Source organism: Dermacentor albipictus, chromosome 4 (assembly GCF_038994185.2).
Source record: "Dermacentor albipictus isolate Rhodes 1998 colony chromosome 4, USDA_Dalb.pri_finalv2, whole genome shotgun sequence".
Lineage (NCBI taxonomy): Eukaryota > Metazoa > Arthropoda > Arachnida > Ixodida > Ixodidae > Dermacentor > Dermacentor albipictus.
Window position 1 is genome coordinate 20,197,864 of NC_091824.1, and position 16,285 is coordinate 20,214,148.

At 46.3% G+C, this 16,285-nt stretch overlaps 1 protein-coding gene across 1 annotated transcript in view; it reads right to left on the reverse strand.

The window, feature by feature from the left end:
• The window catches only part of LOC135915105 (solute carrier family 13 member 2-like), a 151,021-nt gene that overhangs the window by 44,367 nt on the left and 90,369 nt on the right, over nucleotides 1–16,285 (reverse strand). Inside the window, exon 13 of the mRNA XM_065448100.2 lies at nucleotides 3,198–3,531. Within this exon, the coding sequence (XP_065304172.2) occupies nucleotides 3,198–3,531 (334 nt within the window). The remainder of the gene's footprint in view (nucleotides 1–3,197; nucleotides 3,532–16,285) is intronic.

Genomic DNA, 16,285 nt, shown 5'->3' on the forward strand with positions numbered 1-16,285 from the left:
GGAAAATCTGGCGCCACCGCCTACGAGAGTTTCCTAAGGGGTTACAAAAACAACACACGAAGAAGGGAAACACGAGACAGCACGTAGGCGCACTAACAACTGAGTGTTTTATTTCTTGACATAGCAATATATAGCTGCTGTCAAAAAACAACAAGAACTAAACAGGGCAGTCATCTGCATCGCACAAGGAAGCGAAGATACAGAAAAACATTTCAAGAGTCACTCTCAAGATATGCCAGCTCCTTTGTCGAAAGCGAAACTGAGGCTTCACTGATACATTCAAGACCGCGCTTTTTTATCTCAAGCGCTTCCAATATCTCCCTAGTGAGTTGATGGTCAGCTCTGTACAGAACACTGGTTCTATCGAAATCTGGGATGCACTTGTGCGCCTTACAATGCGCAATTATATGACCGGAGAGCTCGTTTTCATGCTCATGTAATCTGTCATTCAGACATCTGCCCGTTTGGCCTACATATGTTGAACCGCACGACAAGGGGACCGAATAAACTACTTTCTGTACACATCTGACATGTTTCTGCCCATGTTTTTTTGCGCACACCTGTTTGTTTTCGCGATTTCCTGCGTTCACTTTGGCACACATCAACCCAAGAAGTTTCGGAGCGGAAAATATAATACGAACACCAGATCGTGTACCTACTTTTTTGAGATTGTGCGAAATGCCATGAACATATGGAATAATGGCAATCCTGGTTTCAGAAGGGCGTGCTCGACCCTGGTTTACAGCGCTAGGATGCTTGAGCTGTTTGAGCATTTTTTCCGCAACAGATATGATCACATGGTGAGGATGACTTGCCCCATTGAGGCGGCTGACCTGACAATGAAAACTGCTTTGCAGCTGATGCACGCATGCCTTGTTAAGTGCGTTGGTTAAACATGATTGAATGATGCCTCGTTTTATTACTTTTGAATGAGCTGAATGGTAGGAGAGGAGAGGTTTGCTAGCCCTTGGCTTGAACTGCCAGCACACATGACACGATGAAAAAGTTAACTCTAAATCTAAAAATCTTAAACAGTTATCAGCCGGAAGCTCATGGGTCAGGGTTAGAGGATGCAAGGCTGTTTTAAACTCTGTCAATACTAATGATGACTGGGTCTCCAATTCTGGACTGTCACAACCTACGAACACTAAAAAGTCATCGACAAATCTAAAGATCTGCAAAACATTTGTCCCCGATATGCACTGCTTTAACAGGTTGTCTTTGGAAGCTAAAAAGATGTCGCTTAAAACAGGGGCTATGCACGAACCTATACAGACACCCTCTTTCTGTAGAAAGACGTCGTCGTTCCATTTTATGTGCGTGGACTTCAGGTAAACGGACAGCAGTTCCAAAAAGCCTTGCATCCTCTAACCCTGACCCATGAGCTTCCGGCTGATAACTGTTTAAGATTTTTAGATTTAGAGTTAACTTTTTCATCGTGTCATGTGTGCTGGCAGTTCAAGCCAAGGGCTAGCAAACCTCTCCTCTCCTACCATTCAGCTCATTCAAAAGTAATAAAACGAGGCATCATTCAATCATGTTTAACCAACGCACTTAACAAGGCATGCGTGCATCAGCTGCAAAGCAGTTTTCATTGTCAGGTCAGCCGCCTCAATGGGGCAAGTTATCCTCACCATGTGATCATATCTGTTGCGGAAAAAATGCTCAAACTGCTCAAGCATCCTAGCGCTGTAAACCAGGGTCGAGCACGCCCTTCTGAAACCAGGATTGCCATTATTCCATATGTTCATGGCATTTCGCACAATCTCAAAAAAGTAGGTACACGATCTGGTGTTCGTGTTATATTTTCCGCTCCGAAACGTCTTGGGTTGATGTGTGCCAAAGTGAACGCAGGAAATCGCGAAAACAAACAGGTGTGCGCAAAAAAACATGGGCAGAAACATGTCAGATGTGTACAGAAAGTAGTTTATTCGGTCCCCTTGTCGTGCGGTTCAACATATGTAGGCCAAACGGGCAGATGTCTGAATGACAGATTACATGAGCATGAAAACGAGCTCTCCGGTCATATAATTGCGCATTGTAAGGCGCACAAGTGCATCCCAGATTTCGATAGAACCAGTGTTCTGTACAGAGCTGACCATCAACTCACTAGGGAGATATTGGAAGCGCTTGAGATAAAAAAGCGCGGTCTTGAATGTATCAGTGAAGCCTCAGTTTCGCTTTCGACAAAGGAGCTGGCATATCTTGAGAGTGACTCTTGAAATGTTTTTCTGTATCTTCGCTTCCTTGTGCGATGCAGATGACTGCCCTGTTTAGTTCTTGTTGTTTTTTGACAGCAGCTATATATTGCTATGTCAAGAAATAAAACACTCAGTTGTTAGTGCGCCTACGTGCTGTCTCGTGTTTCCCTTCTTCGTGTGTTGTTTTATTCGGCGCCGTTTTTGTAATCACGCTTAACCAACTAGCCCACCAACACATGCTCAGTCCTAAGGGGTGCTGTGTCGTCATGGGAATGACGGTAGTGTTTTCGAAGCTTGCGTTGGCTGGTCTTGTACGAGGCTTCGTCTAAAGCCTGGAGATGGCTGCACAAACAATGCGTTCTCAGAAAATAAAATAAACGTTTAAAAAAAAGGTTTTCATTCACCCATATTACATTCTTCAATGAAGTTTGCTCACCTACAATGCAGAACCAAGCGAACAGCACGGACAAACGATAAACTGTTCCAAAGCGAGCGCGAATATTGTATGTCCTGCAACTTTCGCGGCCAGCTGATTCTTTTTACGTTCTATACAAATGTATATCCAATAACAAGTCCTCATAATTAAACAAAACATGTTTTCTGTAAATAAAGCTAAAACAGCTTTTTACATGCTGCTTCAGTAGGAAATGAGTAATTGGCGCGTCTTCAAGGCTTCCTGGCTCTCTGAGAACGGTGCCAATCCGAAGTCACAATTAGGATACCAGCATTTCCATGATTATAGCACAGAGCAGCAGCCCCAGATTTCCCTCATGGCAATACACTGAGAAATTCTACGTGTGCCGCCATATATTTTGTCAAATGTAGCTGCATTGAGTTGCCATTCAGCGTTAGTATCGCCGTCTCCATTGCCCCTCTCTTTCGCGGTGCTTTCAAACCCGACTGAAGCGCTGCTTAATTTGAAAGAGGTGTGAATGGGTGGAAAAGTGGGGTGCAGTACCAATGCTTGCGATGAATGAGGCTCCGTTCGATACTCACGATGTCCATGATGACGGGCATCATGACCGAGACGGTGGCCTTGCGGCCCACCAACTCTGTGAGCACCGCGGCGCCAAGCGTGAGCAGCAGCTGCGTGACGAACTTGTACTGTGCGCTGCGCGGAGCCCAGCGGGTGAGCCAGCCGACCACGTCCGTGGTACGCACCGCTTCGGCCATGTAGCCGCTGCAGCCGAGCGTCAGCAGGGCTGTCCACGGGAGACGGAACCACAGGTTGGCGTACTCGCGCTTGGGCGCCTCCAGCAGACGGCTCGACGAAGCGGGCAACGCCAGCGCCACCAGCACCATGACGAAGTCTACGGTGAGCACGTCGAAGCTGCCGGCGAGAGCGCACGTTATACCCACCCTTCCTTCCCACAGGGGCGTCCAAAGTCGGGCTAACGAAAGCCTAAAGCCTGGTGTTTAATGGATGAGCTTGAGAAGGGCTGACGCCTGGTACTAGCTGGCATGACATGGTACCATGCATAGAGCGCTAAAAATGACTAGGGCTAAAGGGAAGGACAAGACGAGTGCCAATATTGGAAACTACAGGAATGTATATTTTCGTTAACGACGCACATATGCAACCAGGGGTGCCAATCGTCTTTTCAGACAAGCTTGGTTTTGTTGAGACACAAAGACGAATTCACAAGGTTCATGTAGCGAATAGTTCAGGACTGAATACTGATTACGTGATCGGGGGCTGCGGGATTGCTGTGGGAAAAATGCTTCTCAATTTTTAATGTCTCCTAGCGCGCCATCTGATATTCATTGTCTTTACAGCGAAGCTGTGTATGGCTAGCCGATTCGTCCTTCCGTCCGTCCGTCCGTCTGTCGGTCATCTGTACACCGGAAGCTCCTCCGGCGCAAACCCATGTGCATGCGTGAAAGAAATAGAGAAAAAGATAAGCGCGTGATTAGTCAACACCACCTAGATAGCACAAGATCTGTTTACTCCGATCCATGACGTCGCGCTACTTGGCACGAAATTTCCATTGACAAGGCTGGCGTTATGAAAGCAGTGACGTCAAAATCACTGTTGCCTACTCGGGAGCATCCCCATTAGATTCTATGGCAGTCAGGTCAGTTAACATGACACCATGGATCGGAGTGAAAATGCCTTGTGCTATCTAGGTGGTGTTGGATTAGCTGCACCAGTAGTGGCGTGTCGTTGCTCTCCGTCGCAGCCGAGCGCGCGCGCAGCAGTTTCCCTATGGCTCCGAAATAGGTAGGCCACGCGTCATACGTGCTCCTTAGGAGCAGGTAGCTTTAGATCAGCAACGCCGCGAGCAGAACCGGGGACGAGCTTGTCTACGCCGTGCTGATGTTGCAGCCTTGGCACAAGAAGAGGCTCGTGCAGCTGAGCGCGAGCAGCAACTCCGTACCGAGGATCCGGCAGCTAGCAAGCCGTCGTTTAATGAACCGTCAGGATTAACCAGTGATAAACACCGGGGCTGCGCGTTTCAGCTTCGTTGGTTAACCATCTGTACGGAGTGCTTGTGCGCTGATTTTGTACTGAGTGCATATACGTTTCAATAGCTCAGAATAGACTAGCATTCCTTGATATTAAGGAAGCTTACGACAACGGAGATGAGGAATTTCTATGGGATATTCTCAAGCACAAGTACATTGGCTCCGGTTTTCTGTAGCTCCTGATGGCGATATATAGAGAGCAGAGCACAAATCGTAGGGGCATGCAAGAAATGCAAAGAACTAGAGGAAATTCACCGAGGACTGAAGCGAGGATTCCCTGTTTCCGTTGTTGTTCATGCTTTATGTTAAGGGCATATAAAGAGGAATGGAAAACAGTGAACTAGGCTTCGATTTATTTTACACTCGTAATGGGCAAAATGAGCAACGAAAGGCCCTTGGGCTGATATTCGGGGCCGAGTGCTGCTATCCGACAATGCAAAAAAAAAAAATACAGAGACTTCTGCATACGTGTGGTAATGAAGCGACACTAGGCCATAATTTTAGCACAGAGAAATCGGGAAATATTATCTTTAATGAGAAGACGAGTAACGATGTGGTATCAGTTCAACAGCAAGTCAAACCCATGCCGAGCAATATAAATACACGGGTGTACACATAAACGAAGGAAAAACCGACTGAAACATCCACCGAGATAATGTGAGGATGAAGGGGAAGTGGCATGTAGCAATTGTGAAACCTAGAGCACTTTGGAGTTTCAATAAATAAGATGGAGATGCGAGGAAATTCTTTGGCTAAAATCAGATATCTTGTCGGTGTTGGAAATTAACTAAAGGTGAGCGGGCCGATTGGCATTGGCGCAGTAAAGCCATAAATGAGGCAGCGCAGGGTGGCATGCATTTGGTTTCTGCATATGCATATGCGCGTTGTCAATTATTTGACGTGGTGCTGAAATTAATTGTCGTCTTTTTGTACCTAAGTCTGAAATCGTGGAACAATAGGCCTTTGATGATAGGTAGCGCCATATTATTGTAGTCATGAATTACCATTTGGCATCAACAGGTTACATAATCCAGCTACCAGTGCGGTAAACATAACGGCAGCACACGTCTCGTTTTGTAAACGTATGGTGATATAATTTCCGGCGAAAGATCAAGTTTCAAAAACAGACATTCACAAGAGGTTTCTGCTCGTGAAGGGCGATGCGTGGATAAGTTGGAGCACAGTGCGAACACGGGTCAGTTATTTAGAAATCGCCAGACGGGCGTTAGCCATCAGCCTCGTGTACTGGTCGCCCTCGTAGAGCAGCGACGGAAGTGAACCAGGATGATTAAGACGGGCAAGCAACAATAGACCGAATAGCGAGAATGCTTTGAATAGTACAGGAGATGATTGAAAGCTTAAATTACCAAAGACAGAGACCGCACAGTATTATGGATACGTTGCGGAAGCTCTGTCAAACATTGCGCGATCAGCAAGAAAAGTGATCTTGCAGTGCGATAAGGCGCGCACTCAAAGCTCTCACTTAACAGTAATCCAGAGTTCAACAGAAACCCGTCTGGTGAGGAAAGAACATAGTGGATTTAAACGTGCACTCGCCAAGTCGTAAAGTGTATTAAATGAAAACTTGACGTTTCGGGTCCCATGCGGGTCCCTTGATGACAATGAAAGCAAATGAGGTGGAAGTATGGAAGAGACGGCGCAGTGCGCGTGCGTAGATTTCGGACAGATTCTCACGTGTCCTACCTATCGCATGCTGTATCGTTTGAATGTGCAGCGCTTCTAGCATGGCATTCCGCTAAAGAGTCGGGAACTGAGCTTCCGTTGATGACATCGCGCTGATGCTGCTTTATCCGTTTTTTGAAATTACCAGTTTCGCCAACATAGGTTGCACCAGATTTTTTGTTATTATTTTTATACACAACGCCCATATACTTCGATCTTTCCAAGCGCTCTTTTGCACGCATGAGTTGGCCGCGTAACTTGCTGGAAAGGACATGTGCCACCCAAGCGTCGTAGTCACTAAACACTCTTGCCAAGACCTCGCTCATGCCGCGCACATACAGGATGACCCCACGCTTGCACTTTTTTTTTGTAATTGCTTGGCAATCGGGCGCTAGGCACGACGTTTCTGTTCCCTCAGCCTTTGCGGAAGGTATCCGTTCCCGGACAGATCCTTCCTTACCGAGAACAGTTCTGCTCTGCGTCCCATAGAGCTCGAACAAAGACGGAGAGCGCGAGCGAACAGGGAAGAAACGACCGAGCGCTTGTGGCCCTCTCGCTGTGCTGAAGTAAATCGAAGTAGCTCCCCGTGAACGTGGGCTTTCCATAAACCGCCGTTGCGTATCCTTCACCGGAACGTTCCACAAGAACACCAAACAAAGCGATGCAGTGGTTCTTTTCGTATCCCACCGTAAACTGGATCCTCGGCTTGAATGAATTGAAGTGGTCAAGCATCTTTTTGACGCAACTTCAGCGAATAATTCAAAAACAGTCATCCAAGTATCGTATAAAGAATATGGGGACAGGGTTGAAGGACGACAACGCGGAATCCTCGATGGGCTTCAAGGTATGGTTAGCGCACGCGACAGAAACGGAACGTTGCGATTCCGAAGACTTGCCTGTAAAAATGCTTATTGAAGACGAAGCACGTGTCTCTTGGGCAAACTCTAACAGGCGACATAAGTCATCAACCTGACTAGGAGTACGACAGGATGAAGAGGGGTCCTGTTCCAGGGCTTCTCTACAACATTATACCGTGAAATTGACAGGAACGCACGTAAACATCTATTTCACCTTGAATGAGACCATGATGTGGTCTTTGTCGACGGTGCATTCTCTGGTGCAGTCAAAAACAGTGGTTGCGTTCCCTTTGTCCGCTGATAGAATAACAATAATTTCGTTCTCCTTCAACTGTTTGAAGGCTTATTTTCTAGCAACGACAATGGCTTGCTTTGACGGAAGTTTGGAGAGCACACCATTGGCTCGACCTCTTGTTTCGTCTTCTTTCTTGGGGTCAACCAAGCGCACTGATTGTTCGATGGCACACGTAATCTTTGCCGCATCTGACAATGACCCCGTGTTGAAGTTCAGGCATCGGTTTAAAAGGCTTTGTACAGCGCGATCCAGCTTGTGCGTGGAAAAGTTGCGGACACTTGTGGTTGCATCCCGACTCTTGCAGAAACACTGACATGCCTTGTTAGAAGGAGCGAGAACTTATTTTCTTGAGACTGACATTTTCTTTTTTGAGTTTCGGCGGCGACACTGTTGGAGCGGAACAAAATGCCGAAGTAGTCTGTGGCTAAGGCACCCTGAGGTGCACGTCCTGAGAAGAAAATTTCAATTTCCAGTCGCTTGTTGGCGGCTTCGGTTTCCTGTATTCGTGCCTGACCCTAGTATATACTAGGTCCGTCCCAAACATTCATGCAGTGAGCCACCAAAAAAGGGGGAGAGGGTGTAGCATGTCACTAGAAAGGAACACATCAACCTCTAGTACGATCCAGAATGCTGTATGACAAGGCAAAATTTTATCCGTCCACTTTTTGTGCAACCCATCTTTAGTAGTTGAAATCGAGGAACAGGCGTAAAAAAGGGGATGCATACCGAACTTCTTGTGAAATTAGGCAAGAATGGTGCAGAAATTTATAAGTTGCTTTAAATGAGCTACGAAAAAATGCTGTAATAGACAGGACAGTGTTCCAATGGATCTAGCATTTTCGGGAAGGCCGTGACGATCTCAAGGACGACGCAAGATCAGGATGCCCCTCCACGTCATGCGAAGATGAAAACATCGAGATTGTGCATTCTCTTGAGCACAGTGACCGTCTATTAACTGTTAGAATGACCGCAGAAGCCGTTGGTTTGGGAAAATTTCATGCTAATCGGATTTTGACTGAAACTTTTTTGAAAAGGTTTGTGCCAAGTTGGTGTCGAAACTGTTGACTCCTGAGCAAAAGTTGCTACGAAAATGATGTCGCATTGATTGAAAACTTTCAGACGACAGTGATACATTTTTGGAAAGGGTAGTCACAGGCGAATAAACCTGAATTACGAATAGGACATTGAGCTAAGTCCCAGCGCAAGGAGTGAAAAAAAAGCGAAGGTAAAAAATAAGAAAGAAAAAGAAAGAGTGCGGAGCAGCGAAATTAAAAGTAAGGTTGATGATATTTTTTAATGCTATGGAATTGTGCACTGCAGCTCAAACTGTTAGTGCAGCTTTCTGCAAGGAGTACCTTCAGCATCCGAGGGATCGTGTGCGCCGCGCGCGATCGAATTTGCTGAAAGAGTTGAAAGAGTAAAAAAAACGTCATGACATAGCAACTGACCCAAACTGCTACGCTTTTGCGGAAAGAGAGGCGCTGGATTCTGCACCACGATAACGCCCCTGCGCGCACTGCGTTGGTAGTGCATAAGTTCTTGGCACGTAATCCCAACACTCTGCTGGCACGTCCCCGAATTTAGACCTCTGGTGCTCCAGGGGCGCATTTCTTGGGGATGTCACAGTTCGAAAGGAATCGACACTGCTGCTAAGCGCTTAGCAGATCAAGTCTTACAAGGGTGCTGTGAGCAATAGAAGAATAGATGCTACCATTGTATTATGTCTAATGGGGAGTATTTTGAACAAGGCCGCATTGATATATCTGGAAGCTTGTTAAATAATGTTCTTTAAACATATGTTATGGACTTTTGGGACAGAACTCCTATCTGTGCTTCGGTTTGAAATCATTGATTTATGGTGGCGGTTTCGGGGAGTTGACATCACTTGACGCATCTTTGACATTGAAAGCTAGCACACGTATTGTGTCTTCAGTTTTCACCTCCGTCGTTTTTAGCGCTTAATATCCATTACTGCGTAAAATATGTTCTAAGTATCAACTAAACGAAAAGTAATAACGCCTGGAGCATGTTGATACGTGTGCTTATTTATACTCTTCTCGAGGACTGCATTTGACCCGTTAACAAATTAAAGTTATGGTTCAGCGCGAGATACGCCTGCATTGATATAGAACTTACATGGATGTTATCCTTCATTCCATCTGTTGAGTATGTCCTCGTCGAACCATTCATTATCAGACCGCATGCGCAGCACGAGTTGTATTGCAGTTTCTGGAAAGCACGCGGGCCCCAGTGATTACACTGGAACCTTTGTTGAGTGATGTGTCCCGCTGATCAAATTTTCGCCGATCGCCGACTATGTCGCCGCTATCGTTGTGCTACGAGTGTCACTAGTTTTGTGGACACAAGTTCGCCCAACAAGAAGTTAGTTTCGTCATTCACATTTTTGCGACTGTGTTCTTGACGATCACCACATCGTGACAATATATCTTTTTAAAGTATTTAAAAACATCAGTCCTTCCCCTTTGTGAAAGTAGGTTACCAGTGGAGCTGAATATATATGTTGATAATTATGTTGACTGAAAATAAAATGCACATACCACAATGAATTTTGTTCTTTCACATTTTTTTGTTTTATTAAATTGCACACTTAATGCTTTTTCGATTCTTTCTTTTCATTGCTTTTTTGGATTTATTATTTAGTCACCAAGATGACTATCGCTTTATGATCGCTATGATAAACGACCAGTGGCTCTGTGGCGACACCGGAAAGGTTTATTATACTAAATTTTTAAGGAGCCAAAAAACCACACACAGCGAACAAGAGAGAACAACGGGACAGAGTGTCCCTCACAACTACTTTATTTTCACAGAAGGCACGTACATATATACCCTCAGACCCTCTTGTGTGCTGTGTGTGGTTTTTTTTTTTGCCGCCTTAGAAATTTCGTATAATGAATCAATACCAACTTGCCCAGCAAGAAGTTCTCGTAAATTGGAATGGTTCTTGGCCAATGTGAGGTCTATGCACGACCAATGACGCGTCGTGGGCACGCTGATGTTCGTGTAACGTTGAATGCCGAACCTTTCCAACAGAAACGCCACGAACCACTTTCCGTCTGGCCGAGACACGCCTACGTTGAAATCACCCACAATTACAACAAGAGCGGAGTCGGTAGGAGTTATCCAACCAAAGGTGCATAAGCTTGACGTTTGCAGCACGATTTTCGTCCGTATTACATGCCGCCTGCCGCGCACATTCTCGCTTCTGTGCACGACGGTGTCCTTCGTAGGCGCGCTGTTGTTCCGCAGTCGTTGCCGCACGCAGCCTACCCATTGCACGGGTGAAAGGGAACTGAGATAAGGCTACGCGGTTTGTCTATAGAGCCAGTGACGTCAAGCCGCCATACATACTAAACAGTGTCTATTCCGGTTTTACTTTTTTTATTACGATATTTTCTTTATCACAATACGTTTTGACACTTCTCGCAATCAAACGCAGCTGGGGCGTACCCGGCGAGACGCTTTTCCTTTATACTTTAGCCCTAAGCTGGCCGCCATTTTTTCGCCTACGTACACAAACCGCGATAACCTAGCGGATAACAGCTCCACTGTAAAAAACAACATAACAAAATAAAAGGACAGGTGTGGCTGACGTAAAATGCACCAAACTGCAACATGGTTATCAGCTGTCGCTGCTGTAGAAGGAACATAGACATATAGAGAGACATAGCGCGAACAAGTGCTGAGAGCAGAAAGAAACTTGAGAAATATATAGAAACGGACGTGCGTCAGTGACCGGGCACGCGAACTTGAAATTTCTTGCAAATAACGAGTGAAACGCTTCTTATCTGCCACCTGCAGCGCGTGTTTTTGTACAGAATCATGATTAGGGACGGAATCAGAGGCTTAGCAGTAACTATTGGAATGTTTTATATAAGATAACGATGAGATGAAGGAGCAATGACTTTATTAGAGATGATACTATTCATCTTTTCAGTAACGAATTGTGGTTTTTAATATTGCGATTTCTTACCGTCATGCCTATGCAACGTGGCCTGCGCGCACATGCTTCTCTGTGTATACGTATATGCCAGAATTCTCACGATGAATAAATAAGTTCTGACAACGCTCGTCCTTGGATAATCCTATGAGTAGCGTGTGCTATTATAGGATTTTGAAATGCCGTATATACCTGTACAAATTCCACTCGCGAGAGTTGGGCTGTCGAATACTTGAAGTTAGATATACGCGATTAATGTAGCCAGTCATGTGCGTTTCAAACCGACACATATTGTAAATCAACGTCCTAATTATTTGGTTTGAAAACTTGAAGGGCCTCGTCATCCATGTTATGTATTGATTGGTACGTTTTTTCTTCCGCTTGGCTTTTCAGTATTCTTTCTCTCAGACAACGTGCACGCATACATCGCATCGTTCGAACCAGTCGGATCGTTAGACTTTGGCCGTGCAGGATATGTGGCTTAATTATCTCCGTAACATGACGGTCCAAGAAGCGCATCGTGCTGCATAGCCATGTCTCGTTCGCATTGGACACCGCGCACGACAACAGAGACCACATCTTGCGGTAATTATCTGTTTATAGCATGGAAAATGTCCGAAGAGGACAGAAGAAAGATTTATTCATGAGCGTCCCGTTCGGATAATCAAAAATCACCGCCCAAGCACTCCGCACAGATGGTTAACAAGCGAAGCTGAACCATGTGGCCTCGGTGTTTATCGCTGGGTTAATCCCGACGGTTCATTAAACTACGGCTTGGTAGGCGGCCGGATTCTCGGTACGCACTTGCTGCTTGCGCTCGGCTGGACGACTTGTTTCTCTTGTGCCCGGGCATAGACGAGCTCGTTCTCAGTTCTGCTGACGGCGTTTGCGCTGCTGATCGAAAGCTGCCTGCTCCTCAAGAGTGCGTATGACGCGCGCCCTACCCATTTCGGAGCCGGAGAGAAACACCTGCGCGCGCGCTCGGCTGCGATACAGAGCAGCGATGTCACGACTGGCGCAGCCAATCCCGAGCCTCTCCTTTTTCTTTTTTTTTTGAACATGGGCGTGGGGTTGCGCTGGAGGAGTTTTCAACGTACGGGTAGTTGACGGACGAATCAGCATGCCATACTGAACCTTTTCACGGCGACCGTGGGCGCTGCTTGATTGATCGCGTGGTGATGCGTCCATTGCTTGCGTCAACTGCTTGCCTCAACTGCCTCCGTTGCATCCTCGTTTAAAATGGGTGTGTATGACGCCGGTGCGGCTTAGCAAACCTATGTTTCGGGAGATATATCCTAGGTGGTGACTGGGTGGACGACACGAAGCTTTGACTACAGCTTCAGAGAACATGCATAAGCGCTTTGGAAGCTGATTAAGCTGTGTCCAAACGGCGCGAGCACCGTATATCGTGCTTCTTTAAAAAGTGAAGCTAAATATGTATTCGAAGCTATCCAGACTTTCTGCTCATCAATTTAATCAGGATTAGTGTGTTTTACTCTTCATTTTTTATTTGGCAAATATTTTGAAGCATCGGCTTTTCACATTTCTGACTCAGCAAATTTCCTTGGTACGGTCACTATCTGATTATTTCTGCCTAATCGCTAGCGGCTGTGCTCACTTCCGATAGATTTGTTCTTGCTGCCTGCAAGGCTTGAAACGTAGCCATTTTGTACACCGTAATACCTTGTAGCAAAGATGTATTATCGCTAGTGACTCGCTTACTCTTGTGGACCGTCACGAAACATTCATTTTCGACCATTCTTGCGCTATCGGCGTAGTCTGTCATTCATTGTGCGTATATTGTGTGCGTATATATTCAAATGTGCGCCCACTCACTCACTGACACGTTGGCGATAGAGTGGGCGCAAGATTCTGTGTGTGTTGGGGTAGATGTGTGTAGATCATCATCATCATCATCATCATCATCATCATGTATTATGTCCACTGCGGGACGAAGGCCTCTCCCTGCGAGCTCCAATCACCTCTGTACGCCGCCAACTGATTCCAACTAGCGCCCGCAATTTTCCTAATTTCATCGCCCTATCTAGTCTTCTGCCATCTTCGACTGCGCTTCTCTTCTCTTGGCACCCATTCTGTAACATCCTGTAGATACTGTGCGCGAAACGCATTATGACAGGAAGCCGCGCTACTCCCCTTGTCATTGTTTAACCAGCAGCACTACCCTTGACGACGTTCCAGGGCTGAAGCACTTTCTTTAAAGGTTAGCGATACAACACTGGTGGATGAGCCAATTTCTGTATCCTCGAAGAAAGCCGTAGATCTTGAAGTGCCATTAACACGTACGGACAGTTGCAGCAACGGTTCGCGAACTTGGCTATACAGATTCATTCCATTTCTTAATATGACAGTCACTATTTTTGTAGTCCACTACTGCCCACGTCTTCTATCAACGTGATTGAATTCAGCATGACTGGAGCACAGTGCGTTAGCGAAAACTCAGTTGCATTTCCGACAGCTGATCGCACAGAAGCAAGGTGGAAGCGGTAATGGTTTCGTATTCGTGCGCTGTAGCTGAGGCGACGTGCGGCGCGTCGCCGAAAGCGACATCTCGTTTCTCTAGATCAAAGTGATCCGCGAAAAGGGTCAATACAACTTCACTGTAAAAAGCGTAAAACTACAAAGTAAGACGGGGAATGGCCACATTTTTCTTTTGTACTGTAAAACTTACGTATTTTTCTTTTATGTTGTCACGCTGCAGTCAAGGCCGTCCTATTAGCGCTGCTGACGAAAAAATAAAGCCATACGCTTTCACTACGGCAAAAGTTGTTGCCAACTGTAACCCGGCCGCGTTTCGAACGCCATGGCCACCTCTGAGAAGAAGTTATCTTATTGACGACGAAATTCCGAGGGGTGATCTCCAATCCCATTAAGGCTCTCAAAAATATCCGACCAATCAGGCTTTGTTGCTGCATTCTAAACGAACAAGCTCACAAAAAACAAGCTGGACATATTCTGCCATGAGTGAATAAAAGAGCATTTAGAAGGTCCCGAACAACGTTTTCCTCCTCTAATATGACAGTGAGTGCTGTTCAACGATAAGGGAAAATGTTTAAGAACAATTAAAACAAACTAAACTTCCTAAATCTCGGGATGAAATCCCCCCGCGCACTCTCGCCGCGGCGAAGCGATGTCATGTGATCCGATTTTCAACGCAAGAGTGACTTCAGCGCCCGCGTTTTCATCAGTTACCCTCGCGCCCAATACACACGCTCGCCGTTGGCTCCTACACCATCATTCTGTCATGCTGTCGACGGCGCGTGCGCGGCTTGCGCGCGGAGAGCAAGAATGTTTCTGGAAACGTGAGTGCGTTTGGCTGAGAAAAAAAAGCCGCAGTTGCGCCCAAAAGGTGAAGCATCGATTGCGATAGCAAATTAGTACACAGCTATACGAAGTAAAGATAGTAGCTTTATCGGTCGTATAAACTTGGAAAGATTTGCTTACTAACTGGATTAACGAGCATGGTGTCAGCACATACCGCCAAACATGAACGCATCATACTCGATGACCGCGGACACTCGCTGCCAAACGCTGGCGTGAGCAAGCGAGCCAGCAGCAGCGAGCGAAGTGACCTTCGTGCTGTCTATCGCTTCAACACGAACTGAGCGGCAGAACCGTGGGCACGGGAGAGCGGCAGCGATGCAGTCGTCGCTCAAGAATCCCCTTTTCTACTATGTGCAGTTTGTCGTCCTGCTCGTGCCATGGCTTCCTTGGACTCCCGAGCTGTCAGCGACGATGTCGGCTCCGCTACTGCCAGAGCTGTTGGTTTTGGAACCGGCGATCGACTGTTCTGGCCTACACGACACGGACATGCGCAGAACCACCTTCTTCATAACCGATCACGAAAGGGCGTCATCATCGACAGCGCTATCCTACCACAGTATAAGAAGCGGACTTCAGCTACCTATCTTCAGTGGGCACGGGAGAGCGGCAGCGATGCAGTCGTCGCTCAAGAATCCCCTTTTCTACTATGTGCAGGTTAGTAATAGCTTAACGCTTTATTCTAAGCGTACGAGTAATGCCTGCCTGCTGCTTCTCCCGTGCCCAAGTGCTTTGTTCATAACAATATGCGAATGTGTACTTGTTACGAAACAACTGCTGGTCTGCGGCGATATTGAAATGAATCCCGGACCTACCCATAGTGATGTGCTAGCTGCCATTGCAGCCCTCTCTGAAAAGGTTGATACACGCCACAAGGAATTCATGGATGCCTTCCATGAACTGAAAGATAACCAAGAAGCGCTGGCACAGAAAGTTTGCGACGTGACGAATAGGTTGACTGCTCTTGCGGCAGTCGTTGAAAATATTGAATGCAATAGATCGGAAGCTGAAATCTCGGGCATTGTATCAGAGGTAACCCATAGACAGAAAGTTTTAATACAATCCCGTCTGGACGACTTGGAAGACCGTTCCAGACGTGACAACCTTTTGTTTTATGGCATCCCTGACAATTCAGCTGAAACATGGGCTCAGTCAGAAAGCATTGTGCGTGATTTGCTCTCAAGACAGCTTAACTTGCAATTATCCGATGGCGATATTTCTAGAGCACACAGACTAGGCAGTTTTAATGACAGCAAACCTCGCCCTATTATTGCCAAATTCTCTTCAGCGAAGCTCAAGGATACGATCTTCTCCCAAAGAAGTAAAATTAAAATCTCCGGCATAACTGTCGGTGAAGATTTTTGTAGATCAACCCGTCAATCACGTAAGAAGTTAACTGAATTTAGTAAGTCGAAGGGCCAGTCAGGCTCCCTGCGATATAACAAACTCATCATGAATAATAAAATGTATGCTTACTGCGCAG